General features: G+C 34.8%; 1 protein-coding gene across 1 annotated transcript in view; it reads right to left on the bottom strand.

Moving 5' to 3' along the window:
• TMTC2 (transmembrane O-mannosyltransferase targeting cadherins 2) overlaps positions 1–22,586 on the bottom strand; it is a 403,304-nt gene that overhangs the window by 173,027 nt on the left and 207,691 nt on the right. Inside the window, exon 4 of the mRNA XM_081084170.1 lies at positions 3,521–3,635. Within this exon, the coding sequence (XP_080940296.1) occupies positions 3,521–3,635 (115 nt within the window). The remainder of the gene's footprint in view (positions 1–3,520; positions 3,636–22,586) is intronic.

Below are 22,586 nucleotides of genomic sequence, written 5' to 3' on the forward strand. Positions count from 1 at the left end.
GTCATATTTTTAAAAAAATTTAAACATAAAATTCAATATACAGGGACTAATTTAGGATTCTCTCTGACCCCTAGAATCATCCTGTGGCTGGTCAATGTTGGTATACCTCCCTTTAGTAATGATTGCTTGTGGTTTTTTTCTAATTTGTCTTTATTGTTGAAATTATTATAGAAGTCCCCTTTTCCCCCCACTGACCACCTTTACCCTGCTCCTGCTCCCTTCCCCAGGCCTTCACTGCACTATTGTCTGTGTCCATGGGTTAATCATATATGCATATAAATTCTTTCGTTAAACTCTTCCCATCTCTCCTCTTCCCTTGAGATTGGTCAGTCTGTTCCATATCCCTGGATCTATTTTGTGAAGTTACATAATCATATATATCTCCCTAGTAAAAATTTCTAATATGAAAAATTTTAATAATTTACAAAGCAGTAGCTTTATGAACATTGAATTCGTTTAAAAATATCTAGGTTACTGACTAAAAGTACAGGATTTAACAGAAGTGTATAATTTCCAAAAGCTTTTAAAATTCATCAGTGAATATGAGTATTTCATGCAACTAATACATACTCATTCATTTCAGGCTTTGGTCATAAAGCATCTTTAAGATACATAACTATAACTGATGACATGAAAAGTAATTAAAACCTGCTATTACCACAAAGGAGCATTATTAGGTTAAGTTTACTTACTGGTAAGATTGAGCAAAGCAAATTCATTTTCTTTCAGGATTTGAAATAGCACAAGGAGCAATTTCTATACATCAGAGAGAATTATGTATTAAAAATAGCATATACATATGAAAAGAAAATTTTTCCCCAAATATTCTCTAAACTATCTTTGAGAAAACTTCCTACCTATATAAATAGGTAGAAAAGAAAAAGTTTGTTCCTAGAGAAATATGATATCATATATTTATAATATTATGGGTTGTAAAAGACTTATCTTGGTGCATTTTATTGATATTTGATTTTAAAAACCATTGAAAAATTCCCTATTTTGAAATATAATTATTGACTATCAGATTTCTGTCAATGACATGGGTTACATAATCTAATACGTTGAAATCATTGCCAACACTTCTTGTGGAATTTAAGCCTTTCCTTTGAGTTAACAGTTAAATGTAGTTAAAAAAAAATAAAACCCTGTCATTATTAGTAAAAATATTATGGAGCTATCTATGGCATTTTTGACATAGCTGATTTTACTACATTTAGTGTGGGGGGGGGGGGGAGAAAAAACTGATTGTGTTACTTGTTAGCAATCATTTCTCCAACAAGGATTTTTCATTAGGGTTTGAGAAAGTATATACATATATTTTCATAGTTTATATATGTATCTAGATAGTGGAGTTTTAAAGGTGCAACTTTTAGATTACATGTAAATTGAATTTATCTAATAGAATAAATTTCTCTTCTCAAAAAAGAATAAGCCTAGATAGATACATTTCCTTTTTTCTTTCAACCTTTGCCCAAGAGGTATCCACAAGAGATAGAGAACTATGGATAAAAGAGAGAAAAATAAGATCAAAACAGAGTACTAGTTGTTCAGCTTATTTTCTCCCCCAAAATGTATGAAAGAATGAACACCACAAGAAAACTCTCATCCCATATTGCAAGGCCCCTTTGACAACATTACTTTCATATACAAAAATAAAAATAAAAAATAAAAAAGGAACATTTGTGTAAATTTATCAAGTTGATAAGGTTTTTTTCATGAAATAAAGATTCCATTAATCAATAATATAGTTACATCACAATATTTAGATGGAGATGTGGGAAAAGACTTTGTAGGAATATCAAGATATATTTATTCAAGTAAAAAGAAAAAGATGTAGACTAAATTATTTCAGGGAAAAGGATGGTGATATATCTGGTGAGCATGAAACACAGCAGAGAGCAACAGGGGTTGTGCAAGCTGGAAAGGATGTGCCCCATCTGAAAGCCTTCCAGGTGAAAAAAGAAAAAATTAAATCTGTGCAGGTCAACACAAAACACACGCTGACCTAATTTAGACCACAGGCCGTGAGACTGAGACCCCAGTGTGAAGGCCTGGGGTGGGGGGCAGGGACCGGCTAGCAGGCGGAAAAGGGGGACATATGTAATACTTTCAACAATCAAGATAAAAAACAAAGCAATAACAAGGTAAGTATATAAACAGGAAATTAAACTGAGCTCACCCTGTCTGTTGGACGTTAAAAATCTAAATCTTTTTTCCTGTTAACTTTTATTGTACCTTTTTATCTGTGTTTTTAGATTTAGACAGTACAAAAGACTTAGATGCAACCAGGGCATAAATACATGCTAAAAATTAGAGCTGACAGATAACTTTGATATTGTCAATATTACATAGTATTCATTAGTCACAGCAGTGACATCTTATTCTGCCTGGTCTCTTCCAGCAGGGAATTGGTACTCCAATCCACTCCCCTTCACTCCACTTTCCTCCCCTCCACTCCACTCCACTCCAACTTCCGTGGCACTGTCAACAGTGGTATCTTATAGCCCCTGCCACACTGCCCAGTGTTTCATCCAAGAGAGGACACATAACCCCAGGAAGATATAGCAAGACCTTTTTACAGAATTAAGAGAGACACCAAGACAATCTCTTCTGAGACTGAGGAGTCAGGATGTTATACACATAACAGTATAAGAATCATCTTTCCCATTGATATAGACAGAGTTCCACAAAGAATGAAGCGAACCTAGAGGAACCAGAGCCACAAAATGTAGACAAATTCTTACAGCATAATAAAGCAGCTGGATCTAATTGTGCCACATCTAGTTAATGGCAGGAATTTTCAGTTATGGGAGTTAATAAAACCTCTTCTGTGTTTAAGCAAGTTTAGACTACGTTTCTATTACTTATAAACAAAAGTGTCATAAATATAAGAGGCCAAAAAAGGGATTTTGGTTAATTTGCATTTACCCATTCACATCTCACTGTACCCCTAGAGACTTTCTATTTAAAGAACAAAACCAATTTTTCCCCTAGAGATTTTTCTAATCCAATGTACACAAAGATTCTAAATTATCCAATTATCCCAACCTAATTATTAGTACCACTGGAGAGGGGACAAATAAAAGAAGAGCCGTTATCTTATTCACTAATACATGTTCTACATATACTTGGAAGCAATTTTTTAATAGAGGATAAAATCTATTATTACTAATAGTCAAGATATCAATTATATAAATTATCAACCATAGCAGGTTTATTTTATGAACCCATCTAAGTATTAATGGAACAAATTTTTAAAAAATTTAAAAGCATTTAAACCAATTTTTGTTACATGGCACAGTACTTCAGTTGTGTCACATCAATACACATGAATATCAATGAGGTGGCCCATAACAAGGAAGTCACAAATACCATCCACCTACTAGTCTCTGAGGTATGATTAATGAAAAAACTATTTCAGAAAACAGTTATCATCTCCATCTCCAGCAGTTAAATCAATAGTCCCTCTCGCCACAGGTTTCAAAGATGAACCAAACCAGACAAAGCAATGCATACTCACAAATTATAAAGCATGTCAGCCATGTTGCTACGGTAGTACAAAGCATTCCTATAGGCGCTTTCAGCTTCGGAAATTTTGCTCTGACTCTTCAGAACATTTCCAAGGTTACCCCATGCTGCCAAGAAGAGAAAGAAGTATTCAGGCTGAGTATCAATCCAATTATACGTGACATAGTATCAGGCCATCAGGAAGTACCACGGGGAGAGAAAAGCTTCATAAAACATTTTTAAGATGGAAAATTTATTTCCTTTATAGTCTAACATTTCATCAAACCAGAAGATTAAGTGCAACCAAAGCCTAAAAAAATCTAAAGTAATTATTATGTCTCAAAGCTGATACACATATACAGTTCATCATAAGGCCAAGAACAATGTTATCTTAAGATCACCTACAAAGACTTCATGGTCTTTCGAATTTCAGTAGGGGTCTTCATGGCCTGAAATTACTGTATGCTAACTGGGCCAGAAACTGTAAGAAATCACCTTAAAATAAACAAAGATCTCATTCAAATATTTAAAAACTGATAAATGACATAGGAGAACTGGGAATGAAAAGCAGGAAAACTAAACAAGATCAAAGCTATAAAGAGGCTTAATGGGCACTGGGACATATCAGTAAAACATGCTTCGTAAAACAGTTAAGTATAATAAAGTTCTTTTATACCCTTCCTGCTAACAAACACATTTGTGTGAAAAGCAGTATCCCAGTATTTCCACATATAATCATATTAAAAGAATCTATATTTTGTGTGCCCTTTGTTTTTCACCCCAAATAATCATGATTTCTCAACATTAAAAAGAATAAAAGTCATAATTCTTTTATCAACAGCTGCCCATATAGCATGACTCTCAAGCAGAACTAGCCCTCAAACTGGGATGCTTCTCTTGTCTTCCTTCCTTCGCACAAAGAAAGATAGGGTGTCAAGTCCTAAAACTAGAGTCCCTCACATCTAGATGGGGATGGGAAAGTTTGTGTCAAGATATATTTGGGTGATTACTGAGTCTACCTGAAGAATGAAAGCAGTTTTTAAGTATCATTTTTTTAATGCCTAAGTATAGAATCTTTCAAGCCCAGATGTGCTTATGTGCCCTATAATTTAACAGTCTGTGTCTCAGTTTACTCATCTGTAAAATGGGAATTAGTATCTCATGGGCTTTGTGATATTAATAAATTAGTTAGACGGCATGGCTCAGTGGATGAGCATCTACCTATGAACCAGGAGGTCATGGTTCAATTCCTGGTCAGGGCACACGCCTGGGTTGCAGGCTTGATCCCCAGTGTGGGGTGTGTAGGAGGCAGCTGATCAGTGATTCTCTCTCATCATTGATGTTTCTATCTCTCTATCCCTCTTCCTTCCTCTCTGAAATCAATAAAAATATATTTTTAAAAAGTTACTAATATATGTAGGGTGTTTAAGACAGTGTCTGACACATGGCAAACAATAAACATTTGCTATTACCATTGATATTGTTGTGGTTGATGCTCTTTGCAAATTACAGAGTCAAGCATTGATTATAGAAAAATGTCAAATATTATACACTTTATGCAATCATATTATCTACACAGAATAATAATCTTTTGTATTTGGAAAGTCAAATACCTCCTCTTGCTGCTGACGGAAAAGAGAGAAAAAGGACTGAACTTAACAATTGTCCCAACCTAATAATGTTACATGCACCATGCCACAAACTTAAATACATCAGCTGAATTCTCAACACAGTCCTGAACACAAATATTATGCCCACCCTTTGGATGAGGAAACAGATTCAAGGAGAAGTTAATACTGGAGTATTAATTACAGGAGGGATTCCAAACCAAGGCTGGCTGTTTGCTGCCCTCCACCTAACATTTTAATACCACATTTCATCTTCCTCTGCAAAACGACATTCACACACTATGCTTTAGGCCTTGATATTATGTCTATAGAAATTGAATCCTTAAATTGAAATATAAAAGAGGTAATTTAAATTACTGTCAAATTCAAACACTAAATGCAACAACAAGAAATACAAAGTAGGGAAAACAAATAGTAAAATAAATTATAATTATTTTCAAACTTAATAGGCATAATACCATGTGTATTTTATATGTAGGCCCTCACCTACAAATTAATGAATCATGACTCTACAGAAACTTCTAACACCCAGGCTATTTTTCAACCCACCTCACCTCTCCCAAAGTTCTGATTTGATTGTGACATTTATAAATGGAACCATATTTACATTAGAACCACTCCAGAGAAATGCATCCAAATATTATTTTAAGCATCAGGAAAACATCATTAGGATGCTATACCATCTAAACCATAGTCCTAGACCATGCTCAAAAGAACATTATATTTTAAGGTGTATTTCCAGAGAAAGAGATTGACTTTTTTTTTTCAGATAGCTATACCTCAATTAAATAATAAACTAACAAGCATTCCTCTTGTTAATAGTCAACAGACATATGTATAGAATATATGTTCATTCATTTGGTTGCTTGTTCATTTATTCATTCATAAGTATATTCATTTACTAAACAGATCTTGGTTAATCCCCTCTTTTGTGCCACGTACTTCCTTAGGGACTGCACACTTAGAAATGTACAGACATGCACTCAGAGCTTATGTGTGAAGTGGGGAGTGAAGTGAGATGGGAAAGGGAGTACCACACAACAGAACAAATGAATGAATGGATGGATGGATGATAAGTGCTACAAATAACATAAAAGCAAGACAGAGTCCATGAAGCTAATTTAGACAGAGATAACTTCCAAATAGGGAAATAGGTTTGATCTCTAAGGAATAAAGGATAAGGAGCCAGACTTACAAAGACTGATGAGTCCAGATAAGGGGAATTGTTAGACTAAAGGATATAAAGCAAGAATGCATTTGATTATTTCCAAGAACAACAAAGGCCAGCCAGTTGAGTAGTGGCAAGATGAAAAGAAAAGCCATGATGAAGTCACAGAGGCAAGCAGGAGTCCTTCAGGATCTGCTAAAGTCTGAGGGTTACTTGACTTGCAATGCATGGGGGAGAGCTTTCAGAGAGGAGTTTTGTGATATATCTTAATGTATTTGAAAAGATCACTCTGCCTCTTCTGTGGAGGAGGTGCTCACTGCAAGGGAATAGCACTCACTGCAAGGGAGTAGCACTCACTGCAAGGGAATAGCAGAACGAACAGAGAGACCAAAGGTAGCTGCAGTGAATGAAGAGGGCAAGAGTAGGGTGGCTTCCACTGCGACAGGCAGCAGACGGAGAGGGCTATTTCAAAGTGAGACTACAATTAAGAAATTAAGCCTTAGCCAGTTTGGCCCAGTGGATAGAGCATCGGCCTATGGATTTAAGGGTCCCGGGTTTTGATTCTAGTCAAGGGCACATACATTCTGGTCAAGGGCATGTACCTCAGTTGCAGGCTCCTCCCTGGCCTGGGCCCTGGTTAGAGTTCATGCAGGAGGCAACCAATCATGGGCAAGGTTATCTGTGGCAAAGCTACAAGGTAAAACTAACTTTCTTGTTTTTTGTCCAAATGAAATCTCTCACAATATGTCACATCTTTATAATTAAGTCACTACCCTGGGTGACTCGGGGTGGGGGGGTGGGGGGAAATTCTGCAATTAAGCATATATTTTAAAACATTTTAATTGCTTTTGGATAAAAGAGGGAAGGAGGGAGAGGAAGAGGGGAAGAAAGAAACAGGTTGGGGTGGAGAGAGGGAGAAACATACAGAATCTGGTAGAATACCAGCTTGAGGTCAGATTACTCTGAGACCACGATAAATACGAAAAAGCAAGACTACTTCATAATTTTATTAAATGAAAAGAGAAAAGGGTCACTGTATAACAATCCACAAAATATCAAACATCCCTCGCTTGCTAGAAATGATTTATTTATCCAGTCATAAAATGGTCGTAGCATCAAGTCTAAAGGACACCCCTCATTCCTTATAACTTCTCCGAAATCACCCAACCATAGTCCAGTTCCGACTACAGGATATGTAATGAGACACCACAGGGTCCCATGGTACATTGGTCCCTCAGTATAAGAAGTAAGTCATCTTCCTTATTACAGTGTGTTCCTGGTGGTCTTTAGCGAAAGCACACTGACATCAAGGATTTCATCAAACCCAAGTCTGAAAACAATGCCACTTAAAAATCCCCTCTCCCTTAGATAATTGTTCTTCAATACAGTGTTTACAAAAACATATTTTAGGTTTTTAAAGTAAGAGCTGCCAAAACAAAGTCTAAAACTGACACACACATTTTTGGCGTAAAAACTGCTATCGCCATTTCCAAATTTAAAGGTGATTGATTTTTGCATCAATGCTACCAAAACTCAATGCTAACGTAAAGATTAATACAAAAAATAGAAAAGCATCCTAAACCATATGACCTAATAAAAATCCCACCAGCAGTCAAATAGTAATTCTTTTCATGAAAGTTGTTCATTTATCATGTTTCAATAATAAAACAAAAAGTAAAAATCACGGTTGAATTGAGAAATCATTTAAAATCTAGCTAATGCAGATATATTCCAGTTTAAAGGAAAATATATTAAGGTGGAATACAAAATGTACATCTTAAATAGGCTAATATGATGATTTCATGTGTACACACTTAACCTATAGAGTTATTAACCTATAGAGGAAAGACAAAATAAATACCAAGCATTTTAACTAATACTCAAATTTATTAGTAACTCAGAGAAATGCAAATGATAACAAAATATAATTTCTACTCAGATTTGCAACAAATAGAAAATTGGATAAAGACGAGCACTAGTAGGGGAAGGACCCTGTGCAGAGTTGGTGGCAGTGCAGCCTGGGCCAGCCATTTGTTATCCTATCTGACAATACTCAGTCAAATGAACGAATGTCATTCCTAAGTCAAGGACAAACTCTGACCAGCAATCCCATTCCCAGGGAAATTCTCACCTAAGAGAACACATAGAGGGTGTTTAGCCTTACTTTTGCTTGATAGTAAAGTAACTGATTGTCTACCCTGGGAAACATCCATAGACTTTATGGATTACTATGCAGCAACAAATTCCATGTAAACACTGTAACATGAATGGACCTTAAAAAGGTCTACAAAGTGACAAAATATTGAATGCATTCCATGTCACAACAGCAGTTATAAATATTAAAATTTCATTTGCACCCAAGACATCACTGCGTAATTTATAAGAGTATATCATAAATTGAAGGATGCAAATTAAGTACATTGAAGGAGCTGCCTATAGTACAAAGGGAAGATGAACTTAGCAATAGAGATAAAATCAAATAAATATATGAATCAAAGAGAGGAAACTTGCAGGGATCATCCTGAAAACATGCCACAAGCCAAAGAAGAAAATTAAACTAACACCCTGCAGCTAGGTTAAAGGGGAAGGGAGAAACGAAAAATGAAAGTCACACCCACGTTCTTTTAAATAGAGATGGAGTTATCCTATATCCAACTTAAGGAATAAAGGGTTTTAACATTCACTAAACTTTTTCTTGTACTAAAACAATTCTAAACAGATGTTTGGGATTATCTTCAAATTTTCACTTGGTAATTATACTTTGGACTTAAAAGATCTTGTATTTTCATTAACATGTAATGTCATTTACATTTTTAGGCCCATATATTTTATTTAGGAGTTCAACTCATGTGGTGATTTTTTCAAGTACAGTTTTATTGAAATAAAATCCTCAATTACTATTATTCTTCCAAGAAATTCTGATGAAGCCCAAAAATAGTACCCATGCTTTTAAAGTCTGTATTTCAGTAGACAAGTGTGGACAGATGAATTCAATTCACACTTGAAACTCAGAAGATAATATAATAAATCACTTATTTGAAGTTCAAAAATATATAATTAGTTATTTCTAAAATATCAGAGTAACTTATCAGTTTTCCCCAATAGTGTTTCAAAATATTTAGGGTACTCATTTTATTCCTGTTGTTTTACAAAATGAGTATTATAAGTTGTTCTTATACGGGGTCGGGGGACTGCTGTCTGATCTCATGGCTTTTCCTTGCAGCACTATAAATCTAAGTGGCATTAAAGAAAAGGAAAAGAAAGGACAAGAGTAGGTAGAGAAGTAACATACATATATATAAGTCAAGGACAAATCCGACCAGCAATCCCATTCCCAGAGAAATTCTCACCTAGGAGAACACATAGAGGGGAGATTATATATATATATTAATAAAAGCCTAGGTGGCCCTCATGCATGATGTCATCACACGCACAGCAGAGGCAGGGCCCGGCAGCCACTCTGCATGCTGAGGCCTGGGTATCCCGTGGCTCGGCGCAGTATGGAGGAGGCAGGGCCCGGCAGAGGAGGTGGGTTGCGGCAGGGGAGGGCAGTTGGGGGTGATCGGGCCAGCAAGGGGGCAGTTAGGCGTCAATCAGACCAGCAGGGGAGCAGTTAGGGAGCGATCAGGCTGGCAGGCAGAAGCGGTTAGGGGCAATCAGGCAGGCGATCAGTTAGGAGCCAGCAGTCCCGGATTATGAGAGGGATCCCAGATTGTAGCGGGTGCAGGTCGGGCTGAGAGACACCCTCTGCCCCTTGTGCATGAATTTCGTGCACCAGGCCACTAGTATATGATAATAAAAATCATAAAGGTGTTTTCATTTACTTAAAACTTACTATTTGATGGAACTCCCATTTGACCCAGTGATCCCACTTCTAAGAATATATTCCCAGAAATTAGAAACACCAATCAGAAAGAATATATGCACCCCTATATTCATAGCAGCACAATTTACCATAGCTAAGGTTTGGAAACAGCCTAAGTGCCCATCAGCAGATGAGTGGATTAAAAAACTGTGGTACATCTACACAATGGAATACTATGCTGCTACAAAAGGGAAGGAACTTCTATCATTTGCAACAGCATGGATGGACCTGGAGAGCATTATGCTAAGTGAAATAAGCCAGTTAGAGAAAGATAAAAGATAAAATTCTGATCTCACTCATTTGTGAAATGAGTCCAGAACTTACTGATCCTAATAAAAACCTTTGAGGTATATTACTATACCTATTTCATTGATGAGAAAACTGAGGTTAACTCATTTAGTAGCAAAGCTAATGACCAGGAAGATCCAGATCTGTTCCCAGGCACTGGAATCTACTTAGAGGTAAGGCTGTCTCACTCTTTCAATATTGCATTTGAATACAAAGTAGAATAGTATATTATAATAATATTTTTACATATTTAATTGAGGGACTAAAGTATAATATGAAAATAAAATAAATCATCCAAATATGTCATTCCCTCAGAACTGCTAAGGGTAAAATTAAACTATCTGGTCCCAATTTTTACATAATATATTTTCCATACCAAATAATATAATTATTTTACATCTCTTTAGGAATTTAACTTCAAATATATCCCATTTTCAGTTAACTCATTGGAAGTAGAACATCCTGTACCTGTGTAAACAAATGGGTGCTGCTCAAAGATGCTGGAGACTTAGGGAACTTTATTACGATTTTCTAAGTGCCCTGAAGATACCTTACGCATGACAGAGATGTAATAAGCAAAGTTTAACAAGTACATATGACTTGTCTAACATGATTTCCTAAGATTAACAATATATGATGATAACTTGAACAGAAGGCGAACTGATACTACTACATATTGCTGGAAAAGCTTTACAAAATCTGATCTGTGAAGTTATTTTACTTTCAAAAGTAAAACTAAATTTTTCTGTTAAAAAATCAGAAAGGGAAGAAGTAGTAGTAATTCTTATATCTCAAGGGCCCTTCAAACTGATACTCAATTGTATCCAAAAGGTATTCATTTACTAAGAAACTTGACCTTCATTCACAAAGAAAGCCCCTCTTGTACTTAGTCCAGAATCTGCCACAGTTTATTTTATGTTCTTTGAAAGGCAGAAAAAACAATTAAATACTCCCACCTTGCTAAAGCTGTTCTAAAGAGAAAATCAAATGTGAGTGCCTCCTAGAAATAATGTCATCTACAGCAATAAATACCTCCATTCAAATACATAGTAGTTCCAAGTTTACAGAGCAAAAACAAACTTACTTTAAAATGACTACCGCAATTTCCTATCTCTGATATAGTTCACAAAATCAATGCAGGGTGATTAGAGTAATTTATTTCAAGAATATTTTTAATTTACATAAAAAGTTTAAAGATATTAGGTATTTTTATTAGAAAAGTTAAAATAATTTTCTTATAATTCTGGCATACATTGCTCTTAAAATGAGCTAAAATTATGATTTTCTTTATGTTATTACTTTAAACTTAGCTACATAGTATTCAGGTCTATATGAGCAATTATGTTTTTTTGGATTATAACATCCGCATTTTCACTTCACTAGTTCAATGAACACAGTCATCAAAATCAGTAAGGACTCATTTTTCACTTTTGCCTTCAGCTTTAATTTATTTTCACCTCAGAACTTTAATATATGTCTTTAGTTCCTATATCAAAATCTTGAGTTCTATGCAAATTTTGACAAAACTGAAGCATCTAACTGCATTAAATAAGCTGATAAATGCTCATTTTTGTTTCCTCCAATTTTCAGTTCTTATTTGAAATCAGCATGATACCACCAAAAAGGGTTAAAAATTGAAACTATATCAGTTATCTGGGCCAGACTAGCTGCAAAAGAAAATAAAGTCAGGCGTGTCTAATGTATTTGATAAGAATTATTTCTATTTAGTTTAAAGACCTATTTTTAATTTTGTGTGTATATTTTATAGTTTGTTCCTCATAACAAATAATATCATACAATTGGTATTAGATGTGGAAATTGTGATTCAGAAAAGTGACACTCAAAAGGATAAAGAGAAGAAAGGAAAGGGAGAGAAACACATTGATGAAGGTTGTCAAGGTTAATATTACTTAACCTCAACGGAGCTAAAAGTTGTATCTTTCTGGTTCCAAAGCTTTTACTTTTAAATTCTATGGAACACCTAGATTTGTCATCCAAAAAATGGTATTATCAAGGGTATAATATTTTAAAATATAAGGTTAATTATGTTAAACATTTTAATCACAATGGAGAGGGGCAAAAGAAAAAAAGAAGGCCTAGGGAGGGGGGAAAGAGCCACTTAATTCCATGGAACTTAAGATAAACGTGACTGTTGTTTTTTTAACCACAATGTTTTCCCAGTTCATCTCTTTGTAAAGATTGTGAGGGGTCTACATTGGTAGCCTGGGCTTTTCGCTAATTCTGTAACAGTCATTTCATCCGACCCCAGGGAAACAGGAGCCCTTATAAAAGTCTGAGAATTTATTTTTCTTAAAGTAATTAGACCTTAGATTATTACAAAAAAGAATGTTAAGTGGGTTAAAAAACATGTGTAGTTAAAATCTGAAGTGGAAAAAGGGGAAATAATTTTATGATGACTATGACATCAGAATAACAGAACACTTACACATAATTCTAATTGTAGTAATTTTTTAATATGCAGTTATTTCTCTTGTTACCCCATCTTTGGTTACTTCAGATAGACCTGAAACTAAATGTATTTCTAATAAGGGGAAAAAGTATTTAAAAATGAAGTTAATTAGTATTTCAATAGTATGCTAATAATATTAACCTTGACAGACGATGTTTCTCTCCTTCATCAATGTGTTTCTCTCTCTCCTTTTCCTTTCTTCTCACTCTAAAATCAATAAAAACATATTTTAAATTTTTAATTTTCAAGTAAATCTGGGCCAATCATAATAAAGCTCAGGGCAACATTAAATACTGTAGAAGCCAATTTTAAAAAAAGAAAAATAATGGAGATTCTCATGATTACATTTTATAAAAATTTCTACTTCTGATATACAAATATAATACATCTCAAATACAGATCAATACACTAATATCTATTAACTTCTATATATTAACTTTTGACAGTTTATCAACTTAGCAGCTAGCATTTAATAGGGAAAAGGCATAGCTAATATCAGAGAAAATGAGACTAGGAGTAAATAATCAGTAAAAATGCAAATTTAAAGAATCACATATTTACATGTGTGGAAAAATGTTTATGCATGTTAATAAGAGAAAATTGTTTTAAATAGGTATGAAATTTCTAAAAATAAATATCAATCACCTTTGCTATATGAACAAATCTTGGGAAACTATGATTTTAAAGTAATTTCTTCTGTACTTTCAGCTGACTATTAACAGAAGAGGGGGTATTAATTTTTTTTGCCTTTTTTTCTCCTGGATAAGCAGATAAAGTTTCTTGAAAAGCTAAGTGAGGAGGACCCAAGATGGCAGAGAAGGTGGAAGTTGGGCTCACCTTCTACCATGACCACATCAAATTACAACTAAAGTATAGAAAAATCAACCTGTATGAACATCTGAGGACTAGCTGAACAGAATAAATAAACTTAGAGAGAACTTATACAAAGAAGTAAGCATAAAAATGTATAGAAACTGTAAAAAAAAAAAAGTAAGAAATAAAAATACAATAACTAAAGTGAAGAATACACTTGAAGGAATCAACAGTGGGGATCAAACCAGCAATTTGGAAGACAAGGTAGCAGAAAACAATCAGAACAGGGGGAAAAAAGAATTTAAAACAATGAGATAGCTTAAGGAACTTGAGGGAGAACATCAAGCATAACATCTGTATCACAGAAGGAGGGGAGAGCATGCAAGAGACTGAGAAACTATTTGAAGAAATAATGACTGAAAGCTTCACTAATCTAGGGAAGGAAAAAAATCCCCCAAGGACAGAAGCAGAGAGTCCCAAACAATATGAATCCAAAGAGGCCCAAACCAAGACATCATAATTAAAATCGCTAACGTTAAAGACAAAGAGAAAATCTTAAAAACAGCAAGAAAAGGACAGATAGTTACCCACAGGGGAGCTCCCATAAAACTGTCAGCTGATTTCTCAGCAGAAACTTTTTAGGCCAGAAGGGAATGTCATGAAATATTCAAAGTGATGAAAAGCAAGGACTGACAACCAGGAGGTCTACCCATCATTTAAAATTAAAGCAAAAATAAAGAGCTTCCCAAACAACAAAAAGACAAAGGAATTAACCACTACCAAACCAGTATTACAAGAAATTTATTTGTTTTAATTATTATTACAAGATATTTTAAAGGGAGTTTTTTAAAGAAGAATAAAAGGAAAAAATTGGGAACATAAATATTAATGAAAAAAATGGCATTAACTAAGTACCTATTGATAAACATTTTAAATATAAATGGTTTAATGATCCTATGGTAAATGGTTTAAAGACACAGGGTAGCTGAATAGATTAACAACAACAACAACAAGATAAAACAAGACCTACATATATGCTGTCTACAAGAGACCCACTTCAGATCAGAAGACACACAGAGTGAAAGTAAAGGGATGAAGAAAGTATTTCATGCAGATGGAAACACAAAAATAGCTACAATAGCAATACTTACATCAGATAAAACAGACTTAAAGAAAATAAGGGGCAAAGAAGGACATTAGATAATGATAAATGTCTTAATCCAACAAGAGGATATAATCCTTATACACATTTATGTACCCAAGACAGAAGCACCTAAATATAAAAGGCACATTTTGATGGACATAAAGGGAGAGATTGACAGTAACAATGTAATACTAGGGGGTTTTAACACCCCACTGACATCAAATCAACAAGAAATGACACAATAGACCAGATAGATTTAATTGATTTTTTCGAAGAATTGCACCCCAAAGCAGGAGGATATATATTCCTTCCAAGTGCACATAGAACATTTTTCAGGAAACACCACATGTCAGGCCACCAAACTAGGTCAATATATTTAAGAAAATTAAAATCATATCTAGCATCTTCGTTGGCCACATTAGTATGTAACTGAAAAGTAAATAAATGAAAAAAACTGAAAACACATGGAGGCTAAGTAAAATGTTACGAAACAATAATGGGTTAATAAAGAGATCAAGGAAGAAGTCAAAAGATACCTGGAGACAAATAAAATAAAAACACAAATACTCAAAATCTATGGGACACAGCAAAAGCAGTCCTAAGAAGAAAATTCATAGCAATACAGGCCTACCCAAAGAAGAAGAAAAACCTGAAATAATCATTCTGAACTTATACCTAAAGAACTAGAGAAAGAATAACAAAGCCCAAAGTAAGAAAAGAAATAATAAAGATCAGAGTGGACATAAATGAAATAGAGTCTAAAGAAAAACAACAAAAAAGATCAATAAAGCCAAGAGCTGGTTTTTTGAAAGTATAAACAAAATTGATAAGCCTTTAACCATACTCATCAAGAAAAAATGAAAGAATAACCCAAATAAAATCACAAATGCAGTAAAAGAGAAGTAACAACTAACACAACAGAAATACAAAAGATTATAAGAAAATACCAAAAACAATAACATTGGCAATCTGAAAGAAATGTATAAGTTCTTAAAAAAATAGAAATCTTCCAAGACTGAAATGAAGAAATAGAAAAACTGAACAGACCCAATTATAACCAACAAAATCAGAGCAACCATAAAAAAAACTCCCAACAAACAGAAGTCCTGAACTGGATGGCTTCACAGGTGAATTTCACCAAATATTCAAAGAGGAATTAACACTCACCATTCTCAAAGTATTCCACAAATTCAAGGGGAGAGAATATTCCCAACCTCATTTTATGAGGCCAGCATTATCCTGATTTCAAAACCCGATAAAAACACTACAAAGAAAGAAAATTATAGGCCAATATCCCTGATGAACATAGATGCAAAAACCTGCAACAAAATACTAGCAAACTGAATTCAGCAATACATTAAAAAGATAATACACTATACCACATTCAAGTGGGATTCATCCCTGGGATTCAAATGTTGATCCAGTATCTACAAATCAATTAGAGTGATACACCACATGAAAAAAAAATGATAAAAATTACTAGTATATGATCATATCAATAGATGCAGAAAAAAGCATTTGAGAAAATCCAGCACCCTCTTATGATAAAAAACTCTCAGCAAAATGGAAATAAAAGGGACATAATTCAACATGATAAAGGCCACAGATGAAAAACCCACAGTTAACTCATATTCAGTGAGGAAAAAGTAAAAGCATTTCCCTTAAGATCAGGAAAAAAAGAGGGATGTCCACTTTCACCACTCTTATTTAAAGTACTATTGGAAGTCCCAGCCACAGCAATCAGACAAGAGGAAGAAATAAAAGGCATCCAAATTGGGGGTGGGGGTGAGGGGGGAAGGTAAAACTGTCATTATTTGCAGACAATATGATATGACATAGAGAGAACCCTATGCCTGGCCTGTGTGGCTCAGTGGTTGAGCGTCAACCCACAAACCAGGAAGTCAAGGTTTGATTCCCGGTCAGGGTACTTGCCCAGGTTGCAGGCTGGATCCCAAGTTGGGGGCATGCAGGAGGCAGCCAATCGATGATTCTCTCTCATCATCAATGTTTCTCTCTTTCTCCCCCTCCTTTCCTTTCTCTGAAATCAACAAAAACACATATTATAAAATAAGAGAATTCTAAAGATCCCACCAAAATACTACTAGAACTGATAAAGGAATTCAGTGAAATTCAGGGAACTGATACTATATAAAGAGAACCCTAAAAGTTCCAAGAAAATAATACAAGAACTGATAAAGGAATTCCGTATAGAGAGAAACCTACAGGTTCCACCAAAATATATACTAGAACTGATAAAGGAATTCAGCAGGATACAAAATAAACACTCGAAAATTAGCACCATGTTTATACACCATTAATAAGCTATCAGAAAGAGAAACTAAGCAAACCTTCCCATTAACAATTGTACAAACAACAATTAAATACCTGAAAATAAATTTAACCAAGGAAGTAAAAGCCCTGTACTCAGAATGATAAGACATTAAATAAATAAGTTAAAGAAGGTAAAAATAAATGGAAGCATATACCATGTTCGTGGATAACAATAATTATCATTAATATGCCCATACTACCCAAAGCAATCTATAGATTCAATGCAATTTCTATCAAAATACCAACAGCATTTTTTTCACAGAGCTAAAACAAATAATCTAAAAATTTATATGAAGCCACAAAAGGCCCCAAATAGCCACAGCAATCTTGAGAAAGAAGAACAAAGTGGGAGGTGTTCTGTTACCCGACATCAAACTATACTACAAGGCTATAGTAATAAACACACAAGTATGGCACTGGCATAAAACAGACACACAGATCACTGCAACCCAACAGAGAGCCCAGAAATAGGCCCGGGCCTGTATGATCATTTAACGTATGATAAAGAAGACAAGAACATACAATGGGGTAAAGACAGTCTTTTCAATAAATGAGGTTGGAAAAACTGGACAGACACATGCAAAAAAACGGAAACTAGACCACCTTCTTACACCATATACAAGAAAAACTCAAAATGTATTAAATACTTAAATGTAAGACCTAAAACCATAAAACTCCTAAAAGAAAACATAGGCAGTAAATCTCTGACAGTTCTCTTACTAGTATTTTCCTGATATATCTCCTCATGCAAGAGAAACAAAAGAAAAAATAAACAAATAGGACTATATCAAACTAAAAAGATTTTGCAGAGCAAAGGAAAACATTAACAAAGTGAAAATACAACCTATTGAATAGAAAAAGATATTTATGAATGATATATCTGATAAGGATTTAATATCCAACATTTATAAAAAAAACTCAGATAACTCAACACCAAAAAGAAGCAAACACCAAAAATTCAATTAAAAAAATGGGCCAAGGACCTGAACAGACACTTCTCCAAATAGGATATACAGATGGCCAATAGACCTATGAAGAGAGGCTCACTATCACTAATCATCAAAGAAATGCAAATCAAAACCACAGTGAGGTATCACCTCACACCAGTCAGAATGGCTATCACCAGTAAACCAATAAACAATTTTTGGTGAGGATGGAGCACTGTTGGTGGGAATGCAGACTGTTGCAGCCACTATGGAAAACAGTATGCCAGTTCCTCAAAAAATTAGAAATGAGACTGCCTTATGAGCCAGGAATTCTCCTTCTGGGTATGTATGTGAAGAAACCCAAAACACTAATTCAAATAAATATATGCACCCCCATGTTCATTGCAGTGTTACTTATAATAGCTAGATAGGGAAGCAACCCACGTATCCACCAATAAATGAGTGAATAAAAAAGTGGCAGTACATATATATACAATGGAATATTACTCAGCCATAAAAATGAAATCTTACCATTTACAACAGCATGGATGGACCCAGAAATGTATTATGCTCAGTGAAATAAGTCAGACAAAGAAAGACAAATACCATATGATGTCACTTATACATGGACTCTAAAGAACAAAATAAATGAACAAACAAAATAGAAAAAGACTCAGACTTGTAGAGAATAGAACGATGCTTGCCAGAGGGAGTGGGGTTGGGGCACTGGGTGGAAAAGGTGAAGAGATTAAGAAGTACAAATGGGTCGTTACAAAATAGTCATGGGGGTGTAAGGTACAGCATGGGGAATATCAGCAATAATATTGCAATGACTATGTATGGTGTCAGGTGGGCACTTGAAATAATGGGGGGGGACACTTTGCAAAATATATAATCATCGAATCACTATGCTGTACATCTGAATCTAATACAAAATAATATTGAATAAAAACTGTAAATGAAAATATTTGAAAAAGCAGTTAAAAGAAAGAAAGGCTATGCAGCAAATACTTGAGTATAAAGCATTTTTGCATCCCTTGAAAATCTTAACACTGAATTAAATAATGTCGTTACTCATTTAACAGTCTTAAATGCACAACTCAGAAACTTCTACTGCCAGGCAGTGAAAGATAGCCAATCAGCAGAGGGGTAAGATAAATTGGAAGAATCAGGAAAAGCTTTAAATTCAGAAACATCAATGTGTTGAAATGACATTATCGCATCAACTGAGCAATATAAGAAAGAGAAGCAACTCTGATCTTAGCCAGATTGGATCCCAACAGGGCATTCTCAGAGCCATGAAAGGATCATTTATACCCAACACATCTACTGGACACATGTTAGTGATTAACAAATATTACCAACTAGTAATTATGACCAGATATATGCTCTTATTGGCAGAAATCATATAATCTATCCATGAGTCCTAAATAATGCTGACATTCAGACTATTTATATGTCAGGTTGATTAAAACTCATAGGGAAACTGTATTTCTCTATCAAATGACCAGATATGGTTAGGATATACCTCTTTAAACCAAAGTTGTTAACTTGAAACCTCAAAAATAAGTATCTACTCCAAGCTCAACTGGGAATGAGCTGAAAACCTACAGGCACAACCAAAACATGGCGGGCCTCTGACCACAGCAGAAAACAGCCTCTTGCTAGAACAACTGCACACACCACAGCACAGAGTACGGTGCTGGGAGGACTGCGGGGACTGTACAGCGGGCCGCAGGAACTATCTCAACATCGTTGAAAATCTAACAGCAAAAGAGATTTTAAAATCCTGTTCCATGGCTTCCAAATAACAGAATTTCAAGAGCAAAAGTAATTTTATTATATCCTTGTGATTGGAGAAAAGAAAAATGCACAATCCATAGATTTATATGACATCATTCACATGTTTGTTTTCATTATGCAAGACCAGAAACTTATTTCTCCTTTAAATTAATTTTCAACCGTCACATGAATGTGAACACCACCACTCATTCACTAATTTATCTCTAGAGCAAATATAACTTGATGCCATCCTTGGAAAGTATTCAGATTATTCCAAAACACTGTGAGTAGAGATATGAGGTGCTCCTCACCATTACTGCAAACCATGAAAGCTTATTGTAAAACTCAAAGAAAATAAGCCAACTGATAAAGTAAAACCAGATGATATCTTTAAAATATTTCAAAACTTTTCCTCTTTGCTGGTGGTCTCATAATATATAGTCTGAGAAATTTTCTCTAGTTTCCCAAAGAACAAGAATAGGAGGAGAAAAAAAAATGTTTATCACATTTCCTTATTGTATAAACTCCAAATTGCAATACACAGAACCGCAAACATTGAAAACTGTAAATTTCCTCTGCCATCAGCCCCAAACATTGTAAGACTGTAAGTTTCCTCTGCCACCCAGGAAAACAACTGCACTTAAGAAAAAAAGTGCACTGATGCCTCAGTAATCCGTCCTTGTCAAAACCTGCCTCTCAGCTGTTGTGTTGCATATCTAATCCAGTTTTTCTTTCTGCACTTACCATTCCTAGAGAGAAAGTTTTCCTAATTATAATAGATGCGTATACAACTTCCAAAAGAGATGTTGATGTTGCTATTTTAATATAATATCCCATGGTATCTTGCATAAAGGAATTAAATTAAGCTGTTTAAAATGAATGAATGCTCAGAGTAGCAGCTAGTATTATTGGGGATTAGAATCCTAAATACAAGACACAATAAAGTTTCTAATGTAGTTCTGCCCTCAAGATTTGTTTGTTCTTTCAAATTTCTTTCTGTCTATTGTTTGATCAAACCAGATTGTGCTTTCTGACTTGGGAAACAATATTATCATTTTTTTAACTCAAAACTTTTAATGTTTGATCCTCACCTCACTTTTAGTAAGCACATAATATGCATGTTCCTGCTAGATCTCCCTGGTTGGTAATATTTTTAAATTACAAATAAGTTTAACACTATTATTCAAAGCTAAAGATATTTTCAACACCCATTTGCATAACAGTGGTTCTCACGCTTTGTATTAGTCATCTTTTTATATAAAGTTATACGTATATAAAGTCCTCTACAGCCAACCACTTTTCAATAATTATATGACTTGAAACATATCAGATTTTTCAGTAATCCCTGAACTTAAATGTTATCTTGTTTTAAATCCACTATCAATCATAATAGGTGTGTATGCATACTAAAGATAAAACTAAAATATACTACATGGCTTTTTGAAAATCTGCTACATCTGTAAAATTATCTGAAACCTTATATCACAGCAGGAAATAAACATATTTTCTTTTCCCCTTCTGTGTTTTATAAGGTCAAACACCTGTAATTTGATTTTGCACGAGATAGTGCTGTAATGTACTTTATCGCTTACTCTAGCAGCTTAGCTCTCTTTTGTTGAAGAATTAAAAATTTTAAAAGTATCTGCTATGATCTAAAACATACAATTCTATTCTCAAATATATCTTCTAACATAGCTAACCATCCCTGAAGAGATGCCAGAATTGAAGATATTTCTTAGGTTTCTCTTTCTGGTGGCATAGTAGCACTCAATGGTCAGAGAGTCCCTCACTGTGGAGAGCACATAAAAATGCTAGATAAACAATAAAAACATCTGTTAAGCAACGTATTAATTGAGAAAAAAAGTAAACATCCCCAAGTCTAGAAACTGCATGAAAGCAGGAATCTAGAAGGATGAACAAGCGCTGAGGACGGCATCCACCCTGCATGTGTCTGATGAACGCTCTGACGAGCCAGGACTTGGCCTTTCCATAGATTGGCTTCAAACAGTAGGTTGGGTTCCGGAAACCACATAAATGCTAGACCCCTGAAAGGAAACAGCCTGAACAGATGAACTAAAAACAAACAAAAGGAGAAGGTGGATATTGTCTGCTCAACATATTTGGACAAACAGAAAAAAAATTCCCTGGAAATTCCTTCACATAAATCACCTTCACAAAGTTTGAGGCAATACAACACCTGTCACCCAAAGAGTCTCAAATCAAAAATATGTTTTAAATTAAACTGAGGCAGGTATATGGGGGGGGGGGCGGGACTGAGAACATTATTTACATAACGTTGTGCAAATACATTTGAAACTCTAGTTCCGTGGTCTGCAAACTGTGGCGCGCGAGCCACATGCGGCTCTTTGGCCCCTTGAGTGTGGCTCTTCCTAAGCCTTAGGAGTGCGCTAATTAAGTTAATAACAATGTACCTACCTATATAGTTTAAGTTTAAAAAATGTGGCTCTCAAAAGAAATTTCAATCGTTGTACTGTTGATATTTGGCTCTGTTGACTAATGAGTTTGCCAACCACTGGTAGTTGAACTAAACAAAATCCGGGGGGGGGCGTGTGGAAGGGATGGAAATGTTTAGCAAAATTGATCCAAAAATTAACCAGAATGTTTCCAAAATCATACAAGAAGTTAAATCAATAGAAACATATA

This window comes from Myotis nattereri (genome assembly GCF_964212035.1).
Source record: "Myotis nattereri genome assembly, chromosome: 2".
Lineage (NCBI taxonomy): Eukaryota > Metazoa > Chordata > Mammalia > Chiroptera > Vespertilionidae > Myotis > Myotis nattereri.